We start from the raw sequence: 26,007 nt of genomic DNA on the forward strand, positions 1-26,007 counted from the left end.
AACCAGATTTATTTCTTGTTTTGGCATTCCTAAAACTATTCAAAGTGATCAAGGTACTAACTTCACTGCCAAAGCATTTAGAGAAGCATTAACTAGGTTAGGGATAATCCACAACTTATCCACTGCCTATCATCCTCAGTCCCAAGGCGCCTTGGAAAGATTCCATCAGACGTTAAAAACCATGATGAGAACTTTTTGCATGCATTTTCCTACAGACTGGGATGAATCACTACCTTTGTTGCTGTTCTCAGTACGAGAAACGGTGCAAGAGTCTACCGGGTATAGTCCGTTTGAGCTGATCTTTGGGCACAATGTACGAGGTCCTCTTCGGGTGCTCAAAGAAGGATGGATGGGAGAAGACGTTAGCTCAACACTCTACAACCCGTCTTCAAGGTTGCAGGTGGCACGTCAGTTAGCCAAGGCTAACCTAAAGGCAGCTCAAAATAAGATGAAACAGAGGTATGACAGAAATGCACAATTCCGCTCCTTCCATCCAGGAGACAAGGTGTTGGTGCAGGAACCTATACCTGGCCACACCTTGAAAGCTAGATTTACGGGACCTATGCAAATTGTAAGTAAATTATCTGATGTAAATTATGTGGTAGCTCCCCTTGATAAGACCTCAAAAACTAAAACTTACCACATTAATCAATTAAAATCTTTTCATACACCAGATAAAGTCCCAGTAATGACTCTGTCCTCTTCCTCTGAGGACGACTCTGACTCTTTGCACTCTATTTCTGAAATTAATGTCAAACTTCCAAACTCTGTCCTCCTCAAGGACCCTAGCCCTTTAATGGTGGGGCTATCTGAAACTCAAGCAACAAGTTTAACTGCGCTTCTACAGTCATACCCTGATATTTTTTCGGATGTGCCGAAAAAATGTACGTTAGGTTATCATGATGTAGATGTGGGAAACTCTAAACCTATTAAACTCTCCCCCTACAGAGCTAATCCTGAAAAGCAGAGGCTACTTCAGCAGGAAGTAGAATTTCTGTTAGAGCATGGGTTAGTGGAGGAGTCATCTAGTCCATGGGCTTCACCGTGCATCCTTGTTAAAAAAGCTGATGGAGGGTTTCGTATGTGTACAGACTACCGTAAGGTGAATGAGGTCACAATCACAGATGCTTACCCTCTTCCTCGTCTGGATGACGTAATCGACTTTGTGGGTAAGGCTACTTTTGTGTCCAAGTTAGATCTCCTTAAAGGTTACTATCAGGTACCTTTGACGGATAAGGCGAAGGAAATCTCTGCCTTCGTAATTCCAGGTCATTATCAATATACAGTTACCCCTTTCGGAATGAAAAACTCCCCCTCTTCATTCCAGAAACTTATCCATCAGGCTATTAAAGGACTTGAAGGCACGGCAGCGTACCTGGATGATATTGTTGTGGTGTCTGATACTTGGGATCAACACCTATTTAGACTTAAGGCTCTTTTTGAGACCTTTCAGAGTTCCCATTTAACTGTTAATTTATCATTTGGCCAGGCCTCTGTTACTTTTCTACGCAATGAAGTAGGTAGTGGTAAAGTTGCTCCTAAATTTGCTAAAGTTCTTGCCATTAAAGATTATCCAGTTCCACATGATAGGAAATCTCTTCAACGTTTCCTAGGCATGATAGGATTTTACAGAAGATTCTGTAAGAATTTCTCAGATGTTGTAGCCCCTCTTCTCTTACCAGTCACGCAGTTCCCTTTAATTGGACCCCAGTTGTCAAAGTGCGTTTGACAAAGCAAAAAGATTATTGTGTACTGCACCCATTCTTTTGTCTCCAGACTTCTCCAAACCTTTCTCATTACAGGTTGATGCTTGTGAGTCTGGGGTTGGGGCAGTACAGTTGCAAAATGGGGCCAAGGAGTTGCAGCCTGTAGCCTTCTTCTCTGCCAAATTCCAGCCGAATCAGAGGGCTTACTCTACCATTGAAAAAGAAGCCCTCGCGCTGGTACTGGCTTTGGAACACTTTGATGAATACGTGGGACAAACTTCGCAGGTGGTCACTGTCTATAGTGACCACAATCCTCTAGTATATCTCCAAGCCATGAAGAACCATAATACGAGGCTCATGAGATGGAGTCTACGACTGCAACCCTACTCTTTGAGAATTTTACATATTGCCGGCAAAGAAAATATGTTGGCAGACTCTTTATCTAGAGTCTAACATTATTTATAATTATATATTAGGTTAGGATGTGTTAGGTTACTTGTGGTAACCCCTTCCAAGCTCTTTTTTTTTGTCCCGTACTGTGGTTTTTTTTTTTTTTAGTGAGGGGATGCGAGCTACCATCCGCCCGAGTCTTGGACCTAAGCTACCCCGACTGTCTGCTGTCTCGCTCTAAGTTTAGGGTTTGGCTTTTTGTCACGAGAAAAGCTGAGCTCTATCTAAGAGTTGGATGGTTGAGAGGAAAGGCGATCCTATTATTTTGTGCTATGGCGGCACGGTTACCACTGGGAGGTGGGAGCCTAATCCTGAGCCTTCTCGGGGTGGGGGTGTGGCATGCAAAGAGTACGTAACCTTTATTCGGCGCATGTACACACCCTCATTTACAGGCTATCTCCCCCAACCAGTGAACCAGGGGACTGAGGGTTGACGATGGGGCCCCGTCGCTCAACCAGTACCCAGGTTCCAGCCAATGAGAAGATGGTTTTGGCAATCGCAGAGGTTATGTGGGTACCACTCTCCTGTCTGCCCTTGTCATTCCCATTCTAGAGCTGGTTGAAGCACGGTCTGCTATCTTGTGGCTTCTATTCTGCCTTGCTTACCGTGCAGTGCACTAATACCTATTGCTGTATATAGTGTACATACTTCTGTTCTAAATTGGAGAAGGATAATATAAGTCAAAAGTTTTCTGCTATAACAGGCCATTTGGACTCCTGGGTTGTAATATAACTGAATATAATCAAACATTGTGACTTATTTCTAATGAGATGAAATATTCTCCAATTATTTCAAAGAAAAGAATTTAATCAGTAAAACTAGCACATTAAACTTACACAGCTTAAAACTGAGAGAAAAACTTCCTAAGAGGAAAACACAACAGCAATAAAATTATAAAGTTGACCAGAAGAATGCAAGAAAATTTAAACCTACACATCTTATTTACACTCATTACTTACACTTACACATCTTATTTACACTCATTACTTACACTTACACATCTTATTTTCACTCATTACTTACACTTACACATCTTATTTACACTCATTACTTACACTTACACATCTTATTTACACTCATTACTTACACTTACACATCTTATTTACACTCATTACTTACACTTACACATCTTATTTACACTCATTACTTACACTTACATATCTTATTTACACTCATTACTTACACTTACACATCTTATTTACACTCATTACTTACACTTACACATCAGCCGTTAAAGGTTGATGTCGTTCACAATGGCTGCATTCTATTCAAGGGAACAGTAGAAACTGATAAACCCGTAGGAGTCATATAGTGCCCAAGGCACTCTGACATATTCAGAGTTGCTCCAAGGAAGGTGAGAGGATAAATCCAGTTCCTTGGATCATGAGTCCTGCTCCAGGATCAAGGCACCCCTACTTCAGGAAGCATAATTCAGTTATATAATGCAAAATATTACTATCATCATCTCAAGATTAAACGTGTCGGTACATTCCGTAAACAACACCAACTTTGTTAAGTGAAAGGACACAAATACAACTAATGTGACATTTTATTGTGGCAACGTTCGCTCTCCAGGAGCTTTATCAAGCTCTTACAAACAATACTCGGACACACAAGGTGAGGTGTAATACTAGTGGTAGTGGTAGTAGTAATAGTAATATTAGTTGTAGTAGTAGTAATACAATATGGTAGAGCAACCAATTTGCAAATAGGAAAAGGTTATAAAAGCTATTACTTGGGTAGCAAAACGTTTCCACAATAAAATGTCACATTAGTTGCATTTGTGTTATTTTACTTAACATATTGTGGGTAATTCTACCAATATTAATACAATAACTTTCTCATGTATACAGTTTAGAAAACTGACAGTGTTGAAATTCTTAAGCCAATCAGAATAGGCTGTCTAAAGTTATATTTTAAACCAATTTAGAGAAAGGCCTATACAAATCTGAGCAGAAGGCATCTGCATGTGATCAGAGTTGAAAATTTGAAGCTGATCGGAAAAGGCGTTCTAGAGTTGGGACTCGGATTCAGACTATTCCATTGTTTTTAAATTATTTACTATAATAACAAATTTGCTCTCACACAAACTAAACTTAATAGATACAATCCTGATTCTAAGATGAATCACTCATTAAATATTCCATCCTGACTATGACGAGTCACTCATTAAATATTCCATCCTGACTATGACGAGTCACTCATTAAATATTCCATCCTGACTATGACGAGTCACTCATTAAACATTCCATTCTCGCTCTAAGTTATTAAATACTGAAGTCAATCAGAGGTCTCAAATTTATGTAATGTGATTTAATGAGAATATAAATTCCACACTTTTTTACATGTAAAGTTGGCACATGTGCATCTTTCACTTAAATTTCACTCTCTGCCATTGTTGAACTAAGAGGCATTTTTATTAATATTCCAAGCTACACGGCGGAGGGCTTTGTAAATCATTAAGCTATTCCAGGATGCTGGGAATGGATTCAACAAATTTGGGCACAGGGTACATGTACATGCCAATTGTTCCTAGTTACTGCACATAAGTGTGGATATTCTAAAGCAAATTCGATTCGTTTCTGGTAACCTCCGCTAATTACTGGCTGCCACAGCATTATGTTATTCAGGAAGCTGTAGCAAGTCTGATATTTAACTTTGATACAAGAAATGTCAACAAAATGTGTTAAATTTTCTTGGAACTTATAAAATATTCAGGCTGACTCAAGGTAATGTTTTTTTGGGGGTGGGGGGCTATTCCTTGGTCCTGTGGACGTAGTCCACAGGATGGACGTAGCATTCACAGTAAACTAACCATTTGCGTCAGGAGGATGGACGTAGGATCCACAGTGCATTAGCCACTACTGCCCACAGGATGGATATTGTGTGAACAATAAAGTAGCCACTACTGTTCACAGGATGGATATTGTGTGAACAATAAAGTAGCCACTACTGTTCACAGGATGGATATTGTGTGAACAATAAAGTAGCCACTACTGTTCACAGGATGGATATTGTGTGAACAATAAAGTAGCCACTACTGTTCACAGGATGGATATTGTGTGAACAATAAACTAGCCACTACTGTTCACAGGATGGATACTGTGTGAAGAATAAACTAGCCAGTATCGTCCACAGGATAGATATGGGTTGCACAGTAAACTGTCCACTGCTTCTCACAGGATGGACATGGGGCTCATTATCGTTCACATGATATAGAAAGCGCAATAAACTAGCCACTACCTTCCACAAGATGTATATACTAGCCGCTTCCGTTCTCAGGATGGCTACGGGGTGCTTAATAAATTAGCCACACTGTTCACGGGATGAACATCGAGTGCACAATAAACTACCCACTGTCATCCACATGTGTGCTCAATAAAGTCGCCCTTGCCTTCCTCAAGATGGATGTTGAGCTCAAAACGAGCTAGCCTTTGGATATACAGTAAACTACCAGCTACCATCTAGAAGTTAAATACGAGGTTCACGATACATTAGCCACTAACATCCACAGGATGGATAGGGACTGCACAATAAATTTAATATTTCCGTCCACCGCATGGCTATAGGGTGTATGAAAAACTAGCCACTACCATCCACACGTTAAATGTAGTGTGCTCAATAAACTACAGTAGTATGGATATTAATTGGGAGAGTGATGAAATAAGCCATTTATTTGAAAAAAGTAATGTTTATTTGAAAAATATACGGCAATGGTTTGATAGATAATTGACTAATTAAGAGATATAACTACCCTTTGTTTTTATAAGCATTGCTTCAAGCTCTGGTGTAGAATCGACCAATGTTGACCACATTTTGCAAGTTCTTCGTCGTGGTACCCGGTCCTAATAACAGTAGCAATTAGCCTCTCCACAGCTGAGCATTTTTCTGGAGGAATGGCATGGAGGAAGATCCTGCTGAAAAATTCCTTCTCCATCAGGAAATTTTCTATATACAATGTGAAGAAAAAGAGTTGCCAAGATTGCCTTCTGTTTGTCACTGTTCATCGTTTCCTCAGCAATAACAAGCAGTCCAGGGTCTATAGCAGTAAAAGAACCCCAAGACATATTAGCTGTGTGTTTTGAGGTCTGTTGTTGAATGTGTTCATTCTGAACAGGTTCGCATTTAATCTATCTTACTACCACTGATCTGTACCCATGTGCTTCAAAATGCGCCAATCTGAAAATATAACTTTTCTCCATTTATCTGTCGTCTATCGCTTATGATCGAGTGGCCACCGCAGCCGTTTTTTCTTCATAGCATCAGTTAATAACTGTTTCTTTACCGGTTTTCTGGCAGGTCTGCCTTCGTCGAACAGTTGAAGAATCAACACTTATGCCAGCTGAGGTCAAGTCTCTAAGTAGATCATTTCTGGTTATATCTATTATGATAATCTTGTCATCGTCTAGTGTTGTCTTGCGTTTTCTTCAACATCTTCCTCGACTCAGTGTTCCAAAATCATCAGTGTCATCAGCTCTCTTCAGAATCTTACGAACAACTGACTTTGCTAGGCTCAAATTTTCAGTGATATCCCGGATCAGCGATCTCAAATCAGCATGTTTACCAAGAGCTACAGTACTTGCAAGCTTCCTAGGTGCATCATCTATCATGAATTTTAACAGAAATCATGAACTAAAGGGAAGAATTTGCTGAAACCATGTTCACTCACAGAGCACGCTTGCAGAATAGCTTTACAGAACAACAGCTGTAGTAGCACTGTCGAGAGTAGCAGTGTAACATCACAGCTGGAGGGTTGTCAAAAGTCGGTAGCAAACTCTTCTGAAAAGAAAATAACCCATACTACATTAATTAAGCCGGAGGGTAAGACATATTGTGAGATAATCACAAAAAGTTCTCCTGTCCCAATTAATTTCCATACTACTGTAGCCACTACCGTCATCAGGATGCGTATGACGTGCAGGATAAACTAGTCACTATCGTAAACAGGATAAATATGGAGGTGTACTACCATCCACACAATGGATATTGTGAGCTCAGTAAACTAGCCATTATCGTCTTCAGGATGAATATGGGGTGCAAAATAAATTTGATATTGCCATCCACAGGATGTTTATGGATTGCACAAAAATCTAGCCACTATCGTCTATAGGACAGTTATTCGAGCACAATAAACTAGCCACTACAGTCCACAGGATGGATATGGGGAGTACAGTAAAGTAGCCACTACCGTCCACAGAATGGATATGGAGAGTACAATAAACTAGCCACTACAGTCCTCAGGATGTACATGGAGAGTACAATAAACTAGCCACTACTGTCTACATGATGGATATGGGGACAATAAAAATCTAGCATATTTGGCAGCAAAATTTAAAAGTCCCTGAACATATTTATTTAAAGACCAAGTACATTCTTCACTTACCCTGAAGAAATTTATCCTGACGTTAAGATCCCGGATAAAATGATGGAGTGCAGTGGGTGCAGGATGAGTGCACATCTGTAACCAGCAGTGTGGAGTGTGACCCAGTGCTACTGCCGATATTACTGCCTCGTTCCCGTAACCTCGCCCGCTGCCACCCTGTAGTTACCAACAAAATAATATTATTATTATTATTATTATTATTATTATTATTATTATTATTATTAGCAGCAGCAGCAGCAGCAGCAGCAGCAGCAGTAATATTAACATTATTATCATTATTATTATTATTATTATTTTTATTATTATTATTTTTATTATTATTATTATTATTATTATTATTATTATTATCATTTTATTATTATAAAACACAACGACCGCCTCTTGCCGAGTTAGGGTGACCAGAAAAAAGAAATCCACCATTATTCATTTAGTGACTGCCTTTATAAAGCATGCTGACATCACATCTCAGTTGACCTTGTGAACTGCAACATTTCCATCCGTCCTTCCCTCCACCTGTACATCCCGCCTCCGTGATTCAAGTCTGGCTAACTGGTTTCCATGAATCCCTTTATAAATGTTACCTTGTTCACACTCCAACAGTACGTCAAATCATTAACCCTTGCTTCCACTCCTATCTAACTTGTTGTAACAGGAATGTTTGATGTTCATGCCCCTAGTACAATAAGCCCATTTTGCTCGGTCTTCTCTATATGTCCAAACAAACTTACCACCCATCTGGTGTAGTGGATAGGATACCTGGCTTTCACCCAGGAGGTCTGGGTTCGATTCCTGGCATGGGAAGCAGTTTTTTTTACACTACACAAATAACATCTTTGAGTGTGAAGGGTATAAACTACCTTGCCCCGAGTGAGGATCGAACTCACGACCTTGAGATTATGAGACTCATGCGCTGCCTACTGCACTATCGAGGCTTGTCAGAGTTGTACCTGATAATATATCCTAAGTGTTTGTTTGGGAGGCCTGGTCATGCACCAGGTCACGGAGGCGTTGATCCCCAAAACCCTCTCCAGGTATAATTCAAGTATACTCCTCCTCCGGGGCCTTTTTGGTAATACTTTTGGTAACCAGGCTGTGCAGCCAACAGCAACAGCCTGGTTGATCAGGCTCTGATCCACCAGGAGGCCTGGTCACAGACCGGGCCGCGGGGGCGTTGACCCCCGGAACTCTCTCCAGGTAAACTCCAGGTAAACTCCCCACCGATTTCCAATCTCCAAGCTCCGATTTCTCTACATAATATTCATACCACACATCTCTCCCAAACTCCCTAATATTTAAGCACATTTTCTTCCTCCTAACTTCCCTCTTCCACCAAGTTGATATCCAGTCTTTCACTGCTAGTCTTACCTTGCTATTCCTTGTGTTTATTTTTTATTTCCTTCTTTTACATACCCTCTCATACCCTAGCTAAAAGAAACAGTAGCAATCAGTCATGATTATAACCATAAAAATTAAAACAGCTAAGTAACTGAACTGTGTGAAAATCAGTTACAGTAAAAGAAGGTGGAACAGGAATAAATATACGAATGTTGATTATACATGAAATCACTCTCCTCCCTTTCTGTAGTTTCATTCATTACGTACTTTTTAGCACTTTTCCTGAACTGGCTCATGCTAAGACTGTCTTCAACATATTCAGGCTATCCATTCCACTCCTTTATTGCTATATAATAAAAGGTGTTTGAGGCTTGCACACTTACTGTAGGTACTACAAAACTGTGCTCACTCTCCTTAGTATCACTCTTTCTTCAACATTCATCGTATCCAGCTGTTGTAATTCATTATGGCCAACATGCTCTCTTTAACAAAGGTTCAGGATGAATCTTACTATTTTGTTCTGAATGACTTGTAATGTATCTCTCTTTTTTTTATTAAGGCAGAATACCATGAAGAAGACTAATTTACATGACATTGCATAAGAAGCGTTAGACATAGGGTCCTGCGAGCCTCAGTAGGTAGACGCAGTGACTGTCTAGAGTTGAACTTTAGCCCGGCATTCGCTTTCTTTTATTACATGGTTCCGTTCGCTATTAATTCTCCTGACATACTTGGGAAATGGAAATTCCCAGATATTTTACTGAAGATAATGAAGTGTAAGGTTCCCCATTACATTAGACATTATAAGTGTTTACCCTTTTCATTTTATTTTTCGTGCCAAAGCGTATGACTGCAGTTTTCGTGAGGTGCAGTGATAGTTTGTTGTCTACAAACCATTTACTGTAAGAATAGTTCTAGTGACAGTACATTAGCTATATCTTGTGGGTCTTTACATGACACCATCAGAGCACTGTCAACTGCATGCAACAGAAGCTTACACTTCACACTGATGGGCATCACATAACAAAGAAAAAATAAGGGACTCATAATACTACCTCGGTGAACCCCGCATGCTATCGGCAAGGGTTCTGATTCTGTATTATTGTTCTCGTCAATTTATTTCTTTTGCTCAGGTAGTCTACAGAACCTATGCCGATAACTGTACTTTCTTACATAATATATTATGGTTAACTGCATTGAATTCTTTTTGCAAGATCAAGGTTACCAAATCTGAGATTCCCTAGCGACATTTGAGTTCTCAGGTAGTCCATCAAATTAATTAGGGAGATATCGGTCAGGTAAGATCTCCTGAAACCCGATTGGTAACTATGGAGAATGGTTTTGTCATTAAGATACTTAGGCAGTTGACAATACACCACTTTCTCTAAAATTTTGGGCATCATACTGACTATACTAACAGGCCTATAGTTGCTGAAGTCACACCTACTATTTTTCTTGAAGATCGGAGTCACTCTGGCCTCCTTTAATCTTTCTGGAACGGTATTGGTGATGAACAAATTTATTATGAGTACAATGGGTATTAGTAATTCAGAAGCACCATCTTTCAGGAATTTGACTGAGATGTTATCTGGCCCTCTGCTTTTAGATGGATTTAGTACTTTTCACACGAAGTCATAAGATACATCTAATCATTGTAAAGTGTAGTAATTTTTAGCTTAAGCAACTGGCAGTGTACTGACTAATGTTGATGCAACAGTTGAGTAGATTGAATTGAAATAATTTACCACTTCAGTTATTTCATGGCATACCTCATTATCAATGTATAGCACCATGTTACCACTATGTTAGGGTCTATGGGTATACCCCAGTGTTTTAAGTTATTGCCTAATATTTCCTGGATTATTCTTGTGAAATTCATGTAGCGCTGCAACATCCTGCCTGTTTGCCCTATATCTTTTTAACAACTGATCCCTGAATTTGATAATACCTAATATCTCAGTTATTATTATTCCGATTAAAACGTGTTACATAAATTATATAACACTGAACGGCTTCAATATTCATTATGTGATGCATCATACTACTAATATGGAATTCATTATAATTTGTTTGTGTGTGTGTGTGTAAATTAATTAATAATCAGATTAATTACCAGAGAATGCCTTTTCTGACCTTGTGTAAACTTTCACACTTGGTGGTGGTTATTAAAAGGACGCTTGACCTTCACTTTGACCTCCGTAAATTTCAATTTCCTGACACATTTTTTTAATAAATTGTTTCCTATGTAATAACAAGAGAATGCCTCTTAAGAACATAAAAACATAAGAAAGAAGGAACACCGCAACAGACCTACTGACCCATGCGGAGCAGGTCCATGTCCCCCCCCCCGCGGGATTAGCCCAATGATCCAATCAGTCTGGTCACCTCCACTCAAGGAAGGAGCACGGCAGCAGACCCAGCAGCACAAGCTAGTCAGGTCCAACTCACACCCACCCACATCCACTCATGTATTTATCTAACCTATTTTTAAAACTACACAACGTTTTAGCCTGAATAACTGTACTCGGGAGTTTGTTCCACTCATCCACAACTCTATTACCAAACCAGAGCTTTCCTATATCCTTCATGAATCTGAATTTTTCCAACTTGAAACCATTGCTGCGAGTCCTGTCTTGGCTGGAAATTTTCAGCACGCTATTTACATCCCCTTTATTTATTCCTGTTTTCCATTTATACACCTCGATCATATCCCCCCTAATTCTACCCCTTTCGAGAGAGTGCAGATTCAGGGCCCTCAGTCTACCCTTATAGGGAAGATATCTGATACATTGGATCATCTTCTAATCAGTTTCAATCATAAACATTAACATATGTTAATTGCAAATATTTTTGTATTGTTTCTGGGATGCATAAATACCAATTTGTTAATTTTTAAAGAATTTTATTAAATCTAATTTTCTTGTAAAATTAAGATACAAATTTTTTTCTTAAAGGAAAAAAACCGTGATTTTATTTTTTTTTTAATTTAATGAGGATAGACTTTCCTGGAAATAGGAGATAAGTTTAGTTTCAAAGTTGGTTTCCTAATGGAATATTTCAATTAGATTTGGGCTGTGTATGTTCTAATTTGCCATTTATATTAAAGGTATTGGGATTTTAATTTCCATATGATGACTAGTGAGTGCCTATTTAAATGCGTTACAAATTTATACCACACACTCTACTCTTTTAGTTGCATGTAATGAGATACAGGGGACTGGAGTTATGTTATATATGTATTGCTTTCTGGAGTCGGGCAGCAACAGGAATATATTTGCGTATTATTATTATTATTATTATTATTATTATTATTATTATTATTATTATTATTATTATTATTATTATTATTATTATTATTATTATTATTATTATTATCAATTATTATTATGGAACAAAACAGAATGACTTCGAGAGTGTATAAATCTGTAGTGGAGGGAAGGCGGGGTAGGGGTCGGCCTAGGAAAGGTTGGAGGGAGGGGGCAAAGAAGGTTTTGTTTTGGAGGGGCTTGGACTTCCAGCAAGCGTCCGTGAGCGTATTTGAGAGGAGTGAATGGAGACAAATGGTTTTTAATATTTAACGTGCTGTTGGAGTGTGAGCAAAATAACATTTATGAAGGGGTTCAGGGAAACCAACAGACCGGACTTGAGTCCTGGAGATGGGAAGTACAGTGTCTGCACTCTGAAGGAGGGGTGTTAATGTTGCAGTTTTATAACTATAGTGTAAAGCACCACTCTGGCAAGACAGTGATGAAGTGAATGGTGATGAAAGTTTTTTTTTTCGGGCCACCCTGCCTTGGTGGGAACTGGCCGATGTGTTAATAAAATAAAAAAGTAATTATTATCATTATCATCGTCATCATTATCAGATCTTCTGATTGGCGGATTCTAAGTTTCAGCCTCAATTTTCTACAGTTTTCTTAATTTTTTCTTCCTTTTTATTCCTCTAACTTTTCATTTTAATTTCACTCGTAATACAAGAATGTCTTATACTATCTGACCAATGTTTTCAACACTGGTTTAAAGCAGCTAGGTCAATATTCTATGAACAAATACAATGTGACCAGTGGCCAAAGTTATATGAATTATTTCCATCACTTGGAATATCTTCAGTAATATTAAAACTATCCTGTGCGATAGCTGCAAATTTGAAAAGATTTGATAAAAAGTTAAAAACCATTATGAGAACCTTTTGCATGCATTTTCCTACAGAGTGGCATGAATCACTTCATCTGTTGTTGCTAAAATGTGAGAAACTGTGCAGGAAACCAGAGGGTACAGTCCATTTGAGTTAATCTTCGAACGCAACGTACGAGGTGCTCTGCGAGTGCTCACGGAAGGAAGGATGGATGGGAGAAGACGCCTCCACAGCACTCTACAACCCTTCTCCAAGGTTGCAGGTGGCCCATCAGTTGGCTAAGGCTAACTTAAAATCTGCTCAAAACACTACGAAACAGAGGTTTGATAGAAATGCAAAGCTTCGCTCTTTTAATCCGGGAGACAAGGTGCTGGCGCAGGAACCTATTCCTGGCCACACCTAAAAGCTACATTTATGGGACCCATGCAAATCTGATGTAAATTATGTGGTAGCCCAGTAGAGGATTCGTGACCGACTCGAAACACTGACCACAAAATGAGGCACTTCCGCCAATCAAGGATAATGAGTATGGAAAGTATGCGATAATGGGGACGGGTGCTGTCAGGGTACACAGTTTAATCATACCCCAAGAAGATCACTTCCGACATCGGGGATAAAGAGTATGGAAAAGAATGTGATAATGGGGAAGAGCATACCCTCGAGCTGTCAGGGTACAGAGTTTAGTAAGTTTAATCATCCCAAAAGGAGATAGTTACCCTTATTACCATGTATTACTAAGCAGAAAAGAGAGATATGATCACTTCTGACTCCTGATCACAGGCAGGGATAAAAGCATGGGAATGGCTGTGATAGATGGGGAGGTCAGTATACAGATTCAAGGTGTCTGGCTACGACTTAATAATAATTGGGTGGCCTCCCCGAGGGAGAGTGTATTGCCCTCCGCTCTGCAACTCAGTGAAGGTTGTTTCTGGCTACATCGGGGGATATTTCTCTTCCGCTCGCATCGTTTTTTATTCTTGCTACTCCTAGTTCTTTCCAACACTACCGGGTTCAAAGATAAAAGAGTATGGGAAAGAATGTGATAATGGGAAATATTGGGTGCAGTCCCCTAGTGAGTGTTGCCTGCCAGCCTATGACTCAGCAGAACATCGGCACATTATCTGCCCGCACGCATGAGTTATTCTCTTCAGCATGCATCGTTTATTCTCGCGAGGACTAGTACTTTCAAGGTGGGGAGGCTTAACAGTGAGTGAAAAATTATATATATATATATATATATATATATATATATATATATATATATATATATATATATATATATATATATATTATCACACTGGCCGATTCCCACCAAGGCAGGGTGGCCCGAAAAAGAAAAACTTTCACCATCATTCACTCCATCACTGTCTTGCCAGAAGGGTGCTTTACACTACAGTTTTTAAACTGCAACATTAACACCCCTCCTTCAGAGTGCAGGCACTGTACTTCCCATCTCCAGGACTCAAGTCCGGCCTGCCGGTTTCCCTGAACCCCTTCATAAATGTTACTTTGCTCACACTCCAACAGCACGTCAAGTATTAAAAACCATTTGTCTCCATTCACTCCTATCAAACACGCTCACGCATGCCTGCTGGAAGTCCAAGCCCCTCGCACACAAAACCTCCTTTACCCCCTCCCTCCAACCTTTCCTAGGCCGACCCCTACCCCGCCTTCCTTCCACTACAGACTGATACACTCTTGAAGTCATTCTGTTTCGCTCCATTCTCTCTACATGTCCGAACCACCTCAACAACCCTTCCTCAGCCCTCTGGACAACAGTTTTGGTAATCCCGCACCTCCTCCTAACTTCCAAACTACGAATTCTCTGCATTATATTCACACCACACATTGCCCTCAGACATGACATCTCCACTGCCTCCAGCCTTCTCCTCGCTGCAACATTCATCACCCATGCTTCACACCCATATAAGAGCGTTGGTAAAACTATACTCTCATACATTCCCCTCTTTGCCTCCAAGGACAAAGTTCTTTGTCTCCACAGACTCCTAAGTGCACCACTCACCCTTTTCCCCTCATCAATTCTATGATTCACCTCATCTTTCATAGACCCATCCGCTGACACGTCCACTCCCAAATATCTGAATACATTCACCTCCTCCATACTCTCTCCCTCCAATCTGATATCCAATCTTTCATCACCTAATCTTTTTGTTATCCTCATAACCTTACTCTTTCCTGTATTCACTTTTAATTTTCTTCTTTTGCATACCCTACCAAATTCATCCACCAATCTCTGCAACTTCTCTTCAGAATCTCCCAAGAGCACAGTGTCATCAGCAAAGAGCAACTGTGACAACTCCCACTTTATGTGTGATTCTTTATCTTTTAACTCCACGCCTCTTGCCAAGACCCTCGCATTTACTTCTCTTACAACCCCATCTATAAATATATTAAACAACCACGGTGACATCACACATCCTTGTCTAAGGCCTACTTTTACTGGGAAATAATTTCCCTCTTTCCTACATACTCTAACTTGAGCCTCACTATCCTCGTAAAAACTCTTCACTGCTTTCAGTAACCTACCTCCTACACCATACACCTGCAACATCTGCCACATTGCCCCCCTATCCACCCTGTCATACGCCTTTTCCAAATCCATAAATGCCACAAAGACCTCTTTAGCCTTATCTAAATACTGTTCACTTATATGTTTCACTGTAAACACCTGGTCCACACACCCCCTACCTTTCCTAAAGCCTCCTTGTTCATCTGCTATCCTATTCTCCGTCTTACTCTTAATTCTTTCAATAATAACTCTACCATACACTTTACCAGGTATACTCAACAGACTTATCCCCCTATAATTTTTGCACTCTCTTTTGTCCCCTTTGCCTTTATACAAAGGAACTATGCATGCTCTCTGCCAATCCCTAGGTACCTTACCCTCTTCCATACATTTATTAAATAATTGCACCAACCACTCCAAAACTATATCCCCACCTGCTTTTAACATTTCTATCTTTATCCCATCAATCCCGGCTGCCTTACCCCCTTTCATTTTACCTACTGCCTCACGAACTTCCCCCACACTCACAACTGGCTCTTCCTCACTCCTACAAGATGTTATTCCTCCTTGCCCTATACACGAAATCACAGCTTCCCTATCTTCATCAACATTTAACAATTCCTCAAAATATTCCCTCCATCTTCCCAATACCTCTAACTCTCCATTTAATAACTCTCCTCTCCTATTTTTAACTGACAAATCCATTTGTTCTCTAGGCTTCCTTAACTTGTTAATCTCACTCCAAAACTTTTTCTTATTTTCAACAAAATTTGTTGATAACATCTCACCCACTCTCTCATTTGCTCTCTTTTTACATTGCTTCACCACTCTCTTAACCTCTCTCTTTTTCTCCATATACTCTTCCCTCCTTGCATCACTTCTACTTTGTAAAAACTTCTCATATGCTAACTTTTTCTCCCTTACTACTCTCTTTACATCATCATTCCACCAATCGCTCCTCTTCCCTCCCGCACCCACTTTCCTGTAACCACAAACTTCTGCTGAACACTCTAACACTACATTTTTAAACCTACCCCATACCTCTTCGACCCCATTGCCTATGCTCTCATTAGCCCATCTATCCTCCAATAGCTGTTTATATCTTACCCTAACTGCCTCCTCTTTTAGTTTATAAACCTTCACCTCTCTCTTCCCTGATGCTTCTATTCTCCTTGTATCCCATCTACCTTTTACTCTCAGTGTAGCTACAACTAGAAAGTGATCTGATATATCTGTGGCCCCTCTATAAACATGTACATCCTGAAGTCTACTCAACAGTCTTTTATCTACCAATACATAATCCAACAAACTACTGTCATTTCGCCCTACATCATATCTTGTATACTTATTTATCCTCTTTTTCTTAAAATATGTATTACCTATAACTAAACCCCTTTCTATACAAAGTTCAATCAAAGGGCTCCCATTATCATTTACACCTGGCACCCCAAACTTACCTACCACACCCTCTCTAAAAGTTTCTCCTACTTTAGCATTCAGGTCCCCTACCACAATTACTCTCTCACTTGGTTCAAAGGCTCCTATACATTCACTTAACATCTCCCAAAATCTCTCTCTCTCCTCTACATTCCTCTCTTCTCCAGGTGCATACACGCTTATTATGACCCACTTTTCGCATCCAACCTTTACTTTAATCCACATAATTCTTGAATTTACACATTCATATTCTCTTTTCTCCTTCCATAACTGATCCTTCAACATTACTGCTACCCCTTCCTTTGCTCTAACTCTCTCAGATACTCCAGATTTAATCCCATTTATTTCCCCCCACCGAAACTCCCCTACCCCCTTCAGCTTTGTTTCGCTTAGGGCCAGGACATCCAACTTCTTTTCATTCATAACATCAGCAATCATCTGTTTCTTGTCATCCGCACTACATCCACGCACATTCAAGCATCCCAGTTTTATAAAGTTTTTCTTCTTCTCTTTTTTAGTAAATGTCTACAGGAGAAGGGGTTACTAGCCCATTGCTCCCGGCATTTTAGTCGCCTCATACGACACGCATGGCTTACGGAGGAAAGATTCTTTTCCACTTCCCCATGGACAATAGAAGAAATAAAGAAGAACAAGAGCTATTTAGAAAAAGGAGAAAAACCTAGATGTATATATATATATATATATATATATATATATATATATATATATGTATATATATATATATATATATATTTTTTTTTTTTTTATTATCACACCGGCCGATTCCCACCAAGGCAGGGTGGCCCGAAAAAGAAAAACTTTCACCATCATTCACTCCATCACTGTCTTGCCAGAAGGGTGCTTTACACTACAGTTTTTAAACTGCAACATTAACACCCCTCCTTCAGAGTGCAGGCACTGTACTTCCCATCTCCAGGACTCAAGTCCGGCCTGCCGGTTTCCCTGAATCCCTTCATAAATGTTACTTTGCTCACACTCCAACAGCACGTCAAGTATTAAAAACCATTTGTCTCCATTCACTCCTATCAAACACGCTCACGCATGCCTGCTGGAAGTCCAAGCCCCTCGCACACAAAACCTCCTTTACCCCCTCCCTCCAACCCTTCCTAGGCCGACCCCTACCCCGCCTTCCTTCCACTACAGACTGATACACTCTTGAAGTCATTCTGTTTCGCTCCATTCTCTCTACATGTCCGAACCACCTCAACAACCCTTCCTCAGCCCTCTGGACAACAGTTTTGGTAATCCCGCACCTCCTCCTAACTTCCAAACTACGAATTCTCTGCATTATATTCACACCACACATTGCCCTCAGACATGACATCTCCACTGCCTCCAGCCTTCTCCTCGCTGCAACATTCATCACCCACGCTTCACACCCATATAAGAGCGTTGGTAAAACTATACTCTCATACATTCCCCTCTTTGCCTCCAAGGACAAAGTTCTTTGTCTCCACAGACTCCTAAGTGCACCACTCACTCTTTTTCCCTCATCAATTCTATGATTCACCTCATCTTTCATAGACCCATCCGCTGACACGTCCACTCCCAAATATCTGAATACGTTCACCTCCTCCATACTCTCTCCCTCCAATCTGATATTCAATCTTTCATCACCTAATCTTTTTGTTATCCTCATAACCTTACTCTTTCCTGTATTCACCTTTAATTTTCTTCTTTTGCACACCCTACCAAATTCATCCACCAATCTCTGCAACTTCTCTTCAGAATCTCCCAAGAGCACAGTGTCATCAGCAAAGAGCAGCTGTGACAACTCCCACTTTGTGTGTGATTCTTTATCTTTTAACTCCACGCCTCTTGCCAAGACCCTCGCATTTACTTCTCTTACAACCCCATCTATAAATATATTAAACAACCACGGTGACATCACACATCCTTGTCTAAGGCCTACTTTTACTGGGAAAAAATTTCCCTCTTTCCTACATACTCTAACTTGAGCCTCACTATCCTCGTAAAAACTCTTCACTGCTTTCAGTAACCTACCTCCTACACCATACACTTGCAACATCTGCCACATTGCCCCCCTATCCACCCTGTCATACGCCTTTTCCAAATCCATAAATGCCACAAAGACCTCTTTAGCCTTATCTAAATACTGTTCACTTATATGTTTCACTGTAAACACCTGGTCCACACACCCCCTACCTTTCCTAAAGCCTCCTTGTTCATCTGCTATCCTATTCTCCGTCTTACTCTTAATTCTTTCAATTATAACTCTACCATACACTTTACCAGGTACACTCAACAGACTTATCCCCCTATAATTTTTGCACTCTCTTTTATCCCCTTTGCCTTTATACAAAGGAACTATGCATGCTCTCTGCCAATCCCTAGGTACCTTACCCTCTTCCATACATTTATTAAATAATTGCACCAACCACTCCAAAACTATATCCCCACCTGCTTTTAACATTTCTATCTTTATCCCATCAATCCCGGCTGCCTTACCCCCTTTCATTTTACCTACTGCCTCACGAACTTCCCCCACACTCACAACTGGCTCTTCCTCACTCCTACAAGATGTTATTCCTCCTTGCCCTATACACGAAATCACAGCTTCCCTATCTTCATCAACATTTAACAATTCCTCAAAATATTCCTTCCATCTTCCCAATACCTCTAACTCTCCATTTAATAACTCTCCTCTCCTATTTTTAACTGACAAATCCATTTGTTCTCTAGGCTTTCTTAACTTGTTAATCTCACTCCAAAACTTTTTCTTATTTTCAACAAAATTTGTTGATAACATCTCACCCACTCTCTCATTTGCTCTCTTTTTACATTGCTTCACCACTCTCTTAACTTCTCTCTTTTTCTCCATATACTCTTCCCTCCTTGCATCACTTCTACTTTGTAAAAACTTCTCATATGCTAACTTTTTCTCCCTTACTACTCTCTTTACATCATCATTCCACCAATCGCTCCTCTTCCCTCCTGCACCCACTTTCCTGTAACCACAAACTTCTGCTGAACACTCTAACACTACATTTTTAAACCTACCCCATACCTCTTCGACCCCATTGCCTATGCTCTCATTAGCCCATCTATCCTCCAATAGCTGTTTATATCTTACCCTAACTGCCTCCTCTTTTAGTTTATAAACCTTCACCTCTCTCTTCCCTGATGCTTCTATTCTCCTTGTATCCCATCTACCTTTTACTCTCAGTGTAGCTACAACTAGAAAGTGATCTGATATATCTGTGGCCCCTCTATAAACATGTACATCCTGAAGTCTACTCAACAGTCTTTTATCTACCAATACATAATCCAACAAACTACTGTCATTTCGCCCTACATCATATCGTGTATACTTATTTATCCTCTTTTTCTTAAAATATGTATTACCTATAACTAAACCCCTTTCTATACAAAGTTCAATCAAAGGGCTCCCATTATCATTTACACCTGGCACCCCAAACTTACCTACCACACCCTCTCTAAAAGTTTCTCCTACTTTAGCATTCAAGTCCCCTACCACAATTACTCTCTCACTTGGTTCAAAGGCTCCTATACATTCACTTAACATCTCCCAAAATCTCTCTCTCTCCTCTGCATTCCTCTCTTCTCCAGGTGCATACACGCTTATTATGACCCACTTCTCGCATCCAACCTTTACTTTAATCCACATAATTCTTGAATTTACACATTCATATTCTCTTTTCTCCTTCCATAACTGATCATTTAACATTACTGCTACCCCTTCCTTTGCTCTAACTCTCTCAGATACTCCAGATTTAATCCCATTTATTTCCCCCCACTGAAACTCTCCTACCCCCTTCAGCTTTGTTTCGCTTAGGGCCAGGACATCCAACTTCTTTTCATTCATAACATCAGCAATCATCTGTTTCTTGTCATCCGCACTACATCCACGCACATTTAAGCAACCCAGTTTTATAAAGTTTTTCTTCTTCTCTTTTTTAGTAATTGTATACAGGAGAAGGGGTTACTAGCCCATTGCTCCCGGCATTTTAGTCGCCTCATACGACACGCATGGCTTACGGAGGAAAGATTCTTTTCCACTTCCCCATGGACAATAGAAGAAATAAAAAAGAACAAGAGCTATTTAGAAAAAGGAGAAAAACCTAGATGTATGTATATATATATATGCATGTGCGTGTCTGTGAAGTGTGACCAAAGTGTAAGTAGGAGTAGCAAGATATCCCTGTTATCTTAGCGTGTTTATGAGACAGAAAAAGAAACCAGCAATCCTACCATCATGCAAAACAGTTACAGGTTTTTGTTTCACAGTCATCTGGCAGGACGGTAGTACTTCCCTGGGTGGTTGCTGTCTACCAACCTACTACCTAAAGAATAGTATTATATATATACTTAATAAAAATAAAAATTAAAAGTTTATGTTAGTATTTTTATTGAATTACATAGGCAAATGGCAAAAAGCTGAGCAAATTTTGGTGGTTAGACTGAATGGCTGCACTCCTGTTCACCTCCCAGTTTCCGAGTGTTCCTGCCCACCTGAATGTCAGTGAAGGTTCTTCCCGGTAATACAAGGTAATACAAGTGGTGACATTCTACCTCGAAATAATTGTAACATCTCAAACATTGTGGTAGACCCTCTAGAGTGTGTATCAAAATCATACACACACACACACACACACACACAATTGGTAAGGTTCTCCCTATGGGGTAAGTAGTGTGGTGAAGGTAACCCCCTATAGATACAACAAGATGAATCAAGAAAGGTGAGGTGTGACGCCACTGACCGTCAAGTAAATACAGGTGGGTGTGACGTCATGGGTGTCCTCGTACGTGTCACTGCCCTAAGTGTTGCGTCACGTTTTGTACATCCCCAGCTGGTATAAACCTTGGTAATAAATACCGACAAGTTGGTTTAGAAAGACACGTAAGCAAACACTATAACATATTTATTAGAAAACGTTTCGGTCCTGGGACACTTGATCTTCTTCATCCGAGATTGCAGACTCAAGGCACAAGCTATCCTCAACAAACCGCCCATGGAACAGCCCCCTAAACAGTTCATAGTACTCCCATGTGGCGATGTTGCCACGAATACTCGCCGGGCACTTGCTATGAGTAACATCAACGTTTCCACCATAAACACATCCTCTATCAAAGACCTCACTACGAAACGCAGCCCCACACCTCTAACTTCTACAGCAGGCGTCTACACTATCCCCTGTGGGTTCTGTCCCAAGAAATATGTAGGCGAGACAGGCAGAGATCTTGCAGTCCGCCTGAATGAGCATCGAAATGCCTCTAACAGAGACGATGTAAGGTACGCCTGTGTCCTCCACAGAGACTCCACGGGGCATTTGATGAACTGGAACGAGGCACAACTCGTTCTCACCGAACCAGACCTCAGACGCCGACGGTGCCTAGAAGCCTCACTAATCGCCGTCACCGACACTATAGAACGCAACACTGGAAACTACAAAATTTCAAAAACATTGGCATACATGATACTTAAGCAGCACCAACCCAACAACACAGGAGTCACATGATTTCATCGTCTACCCGTCCTCATCATAGGCAGAGGTTGTTTTGATAAGGACCTGCCTCGCATGGGCCAGTAGGCCTTCTACAGTGTTCCTCCATTCTTATGTTCTTATGACATTCCTCAGGTCACGTGCGTCACATCTCACTCTCCGCCTATATATATAATGTCTTTCTACCTCTGTATGTTAGAAGTGATCAAGGTCCCAGGACCGAAACGTTTTCTAGAAGTAATAAATATGTTATAGTGTTTGCTTACGTGTCTTTCTAAACCAACAAAGAACTAAGATCACTAAAACAAGACACATTTTTAAATACTTTCCCTCAAATCACTATAACCAAGATCACTATTACTACGATCACAGATCACTTTCATTTTTATAAACATTTCAAAATCATCACTCTATCAATTTTTCCGCCGATAAATTTTCAATCTCATTACCTTACCTGCAGGAACTCACAACACCATCTATTAAAGTAGATTTTGTGATAACATTTGAATACTCCCAGACTACTTTGAGCACTTCCGAACAACAATGGAACACTTTCAAACAAAATATGAACACTTTCAAACACTGGAACACTTCCAAACAACATGGACCACTTCTAAACAACATTTGATCACTACTAAACAACATTGAAGCACTTCCAAACAACATTTGAATACTTCCAAACAACATTGGAACACTACCAAATTACATTGGAACACTACCAAATTACATTGGAACACTTCCAAACAACATTGGAACACTCCAAAATAAAGTTTGAATACTTCCAGATAACTTTGAGCATCTTTAAAATAATATTTGAATACTCACAAACAACATTTGCCATCTCTAACTAATCCACCAAATTACATTCTCATTCACACATTTCATTAACTGAAAATTACATATCATCCACCAAACTACACACACAAACACATAAACACACACACACACACACACACACACACACACACACACACACACACACACATGGTGGGTGCAGACGTGGGTACACAAGGCTCCGAGAACCTTCATGTTTTTTGAGGCGTGCAATAACCCCTAGCAGTAATCAGTGGTAGTGACAAAGTCAGTGAACAAACCTACGAGTGATAACTATAGTTATTAGTTGAAAAAATTCGAGGGGAAACCTAAATTCAGTATTTTCTTTTAAAAGTGCCAAACCGTTGTGGATCTACTAGGCACTGTTGCCACACAGATACAAACATAAAAAGATCAAAGTGAGTGTGGAAACGGGTGATCAAGAATTACCAGCGTTTGGTTAACAAGTGAAATGTGGGGCACCGTAATGTGAGAGTGAAAAAGTTAATAGGCAAAAGGAGAAAGAAAAAATAAAATATACAACAAGGGAAGGTGGCAGTAGGCGTACTGAAGCAGTGACGTCACAACAGTTTGTATGCCATTATACATATAAAGTGTAACACCGAATGTGAAGTGTATTCTGTAATAAGTGAAAAGTGAAATCACTTGAGAAACGCGGGATGCATGAGCATATATGGTTATAAACATCACGGGTGAAGGAGTTACAAAATAGTGAGAGAAGGCCTATGTACGACGGCTACGTCATCAGCTTCTGGCAACTTGTCATCACACCACTGTCAGCGCAAGTATTTCACCTGTTGACATTGCATTTTGCAAGATTGAGTCTGGTCCTGCATCACTGTTAGATACTGGTCACTCACTCCTGCAAGCCATTACCAGAATTAGAGTAGAAATAGCATAGAGGAGAGTGCAAGGAGTAAAGCGGTAGTGAGGGATAACGTCAGACACTCACACACACACACACACACACACACACAAACATACACACACACACACACACACACACACACACACACACACACACACACACACACACACACAGTGTGTAGTGTAGTGGGTCACAAGCGCCAGGCTCCGAGAATCTTAGTGCTTTTAGGGCGTGTTTTAGCAGCTAGAAGCAACCAGTGTTAGTGACAACGTCAGTGAACAACCCTACAAGTGATAACCAAAGTATTAGCAAAAATAAATAAAGTAAAGGCGAGAGAAAGCCTGAAATTATACAACAAAATTTCAAAGTGCCAGTTCGTTGAGGCCTAGTTGGCACTTGTTGCCACACTGTTACAAATATACAAAGTACAAAGCGAGTGACTAAAGAGAAAAGATCAAATAGAATTAAGAGAGGTTGGCTAATGAGAAACTGTGATGTAGCACACAGCGTGAACAAGCTAGCCAGAAAGGGGATATATGTATATATACATACATATACATAAATATATATAAGCAGAGGTGGTGGCAGCAGTAGGCCTGAGGAAGTAGCGCCGCCATAACAGGTTGGGTGTCATCACAAATAAGAAGTGTACTTACCAAAAGTGAAGTGTAAATTATAAAAGTAGCAGTATACAAGTGATAAGTGTGGTAAATGAGGACTCAAAAGGGCAACGAGAAAAGAATAGCTGAAGAAGTCAGAGGCGGAAGGGCGAGGTGCACGAGTCATCGTACAGCGAGCATCGTACAGCGAGCATCGTACATCAGGCATCTGGATGGACGTCCCCTCTGAGGAGTAACGTACAAATCACCTGTTTGTGGTTGGCGGGAAGTTTTGAGTGGTAGAGCCGGCCCTACGATCACTGGTAGCTGGCTATCACAAACCCTGCTCCAGAGCGATTATCATACACACAACACCTAGCAGTAGTAGGAAGATAAAATTTGTAGGAGCAAGGAATAGGCAGGAGGATTAAGTCGGGGCTAATGGGACTACAGCCCTGACAATAGTTTCGAGAGATAATGTTTTAGGACACAAAGACAGTACAATCTGAGAAGCAAGTATTGGGTACACATGCAGTAAAAGGTAGTACATAACTGGGTGAAAGAATGACTCGTTAACACACGCTAGTTTTATAATTATTAGAATTACTCTCAGTGTTAATGGTATCTTATTAGTATTACGGATACACAGAGGTGAAATGTATTTCTGGGACATATAAACAACTGACGTGCTCACACACACACGCGCGCACACACATACACACTCGGGGCCAGGAGCTGAGTCTCGACCCCTGAAACCACAACTAGGTGAGTACACACACCCACTCATTCACACAGCTGATCCTTGGAATTTGACCGCGTCCCCTCACCCCCCCACACACCTTTCCCTCCCCCACAGACCTTTCCCCTCCCCCGCTCTTGCCTTCACTCCCCCTCCCTCCTCTCTCTCATAGCCTTTTTCCCTCCCCTTCCCCCTCCCTCTCTCTCTCTCTCTCACTCCCATAACCCTATCCCTCACCCTCCTCTCTCTATAGGCTTCTCTCTCCATCTCCCTTTTTCTATATTTCTACCCCTCACTCGCATTTCTCTCTCTCATAGCCTTTTCCCTCACCCTCCTTTCTCTCTCTCTCTCTCTCTCTCTCTCTCTCTCTCTCTCTCTCTCTCTCCCTCTCTCTCTCTCCCTCTCTCTCTCTCTATATGCTTCTCTCTCCATCTCTCCATTTCTCTCTTCTTTCCCCCTTGGTCTTATCCCTCACCCCCATACT

General features: G+C 40.5%; 1 protein-coding gene, 1 long non-coding RNA gene and 1 other non-coding gene across 3 annotated transcripts in view; 1 reads left to right on the forward strand and 2 right to left on the reverse strand.

Moving 5' to 3' along the window:
- LOC128700420 (uncharacterized) overlaps nucleotides 1-26,007 on the reverse strand; it is a gene marked incomplete at its 5' end in the record, with an annotated part of 96,493 nt that overhangs the window by 53,122 nt on the left and 17,364 nt on the right. Inside the window, one exon of the mRNA XM_070080487.1 lies at nucleotides 7,540-7,695. Within this exon, the coding sequence (XP_069936588.1) occupies nucleotides 7,540-7,695 (156 nt within the window). The remainder of the gene's footprint in view (nucleotides 1-7,539; nucleotides 7,696-26,007) is intronic.
- Nucleotides 111-1,047, forward strand: LOC138851406 (uncharacterized). Its single transcript, XR_011391202.1, has 2 exons — nucleotides 111-571; nucleotides 949-1,047. It is a non-coding gene; the product is annotated as an uncharacterized lncRNA (long non-coding RNA).
- Nucleotides 8,399-8,471, reverse strand: TRNAM-CAU (transfer RNA methionine (anticodon CAU)). Its single transcript has one exon. It is a non-coding gene; the product is annotated as a tRNA-Met (tRNA).

The sequence above is a fragment of the Cherax quadricarinatus genome, unplaced genomic scaffold (genome assembly GCF_038502225.1).
Source record: "Cherax quadricarinatus isolate ZL_2023a unplaced genomic scaffold, ASM3850222v1 Contig520, whole genome shotgun sequence".
Lineage (NCBI taxonomy): Eukaryota > Metazoa > Arthropoda > Malacostraca > Decapoda > Parastacidae > Cherax > Cherax quadricarinatus.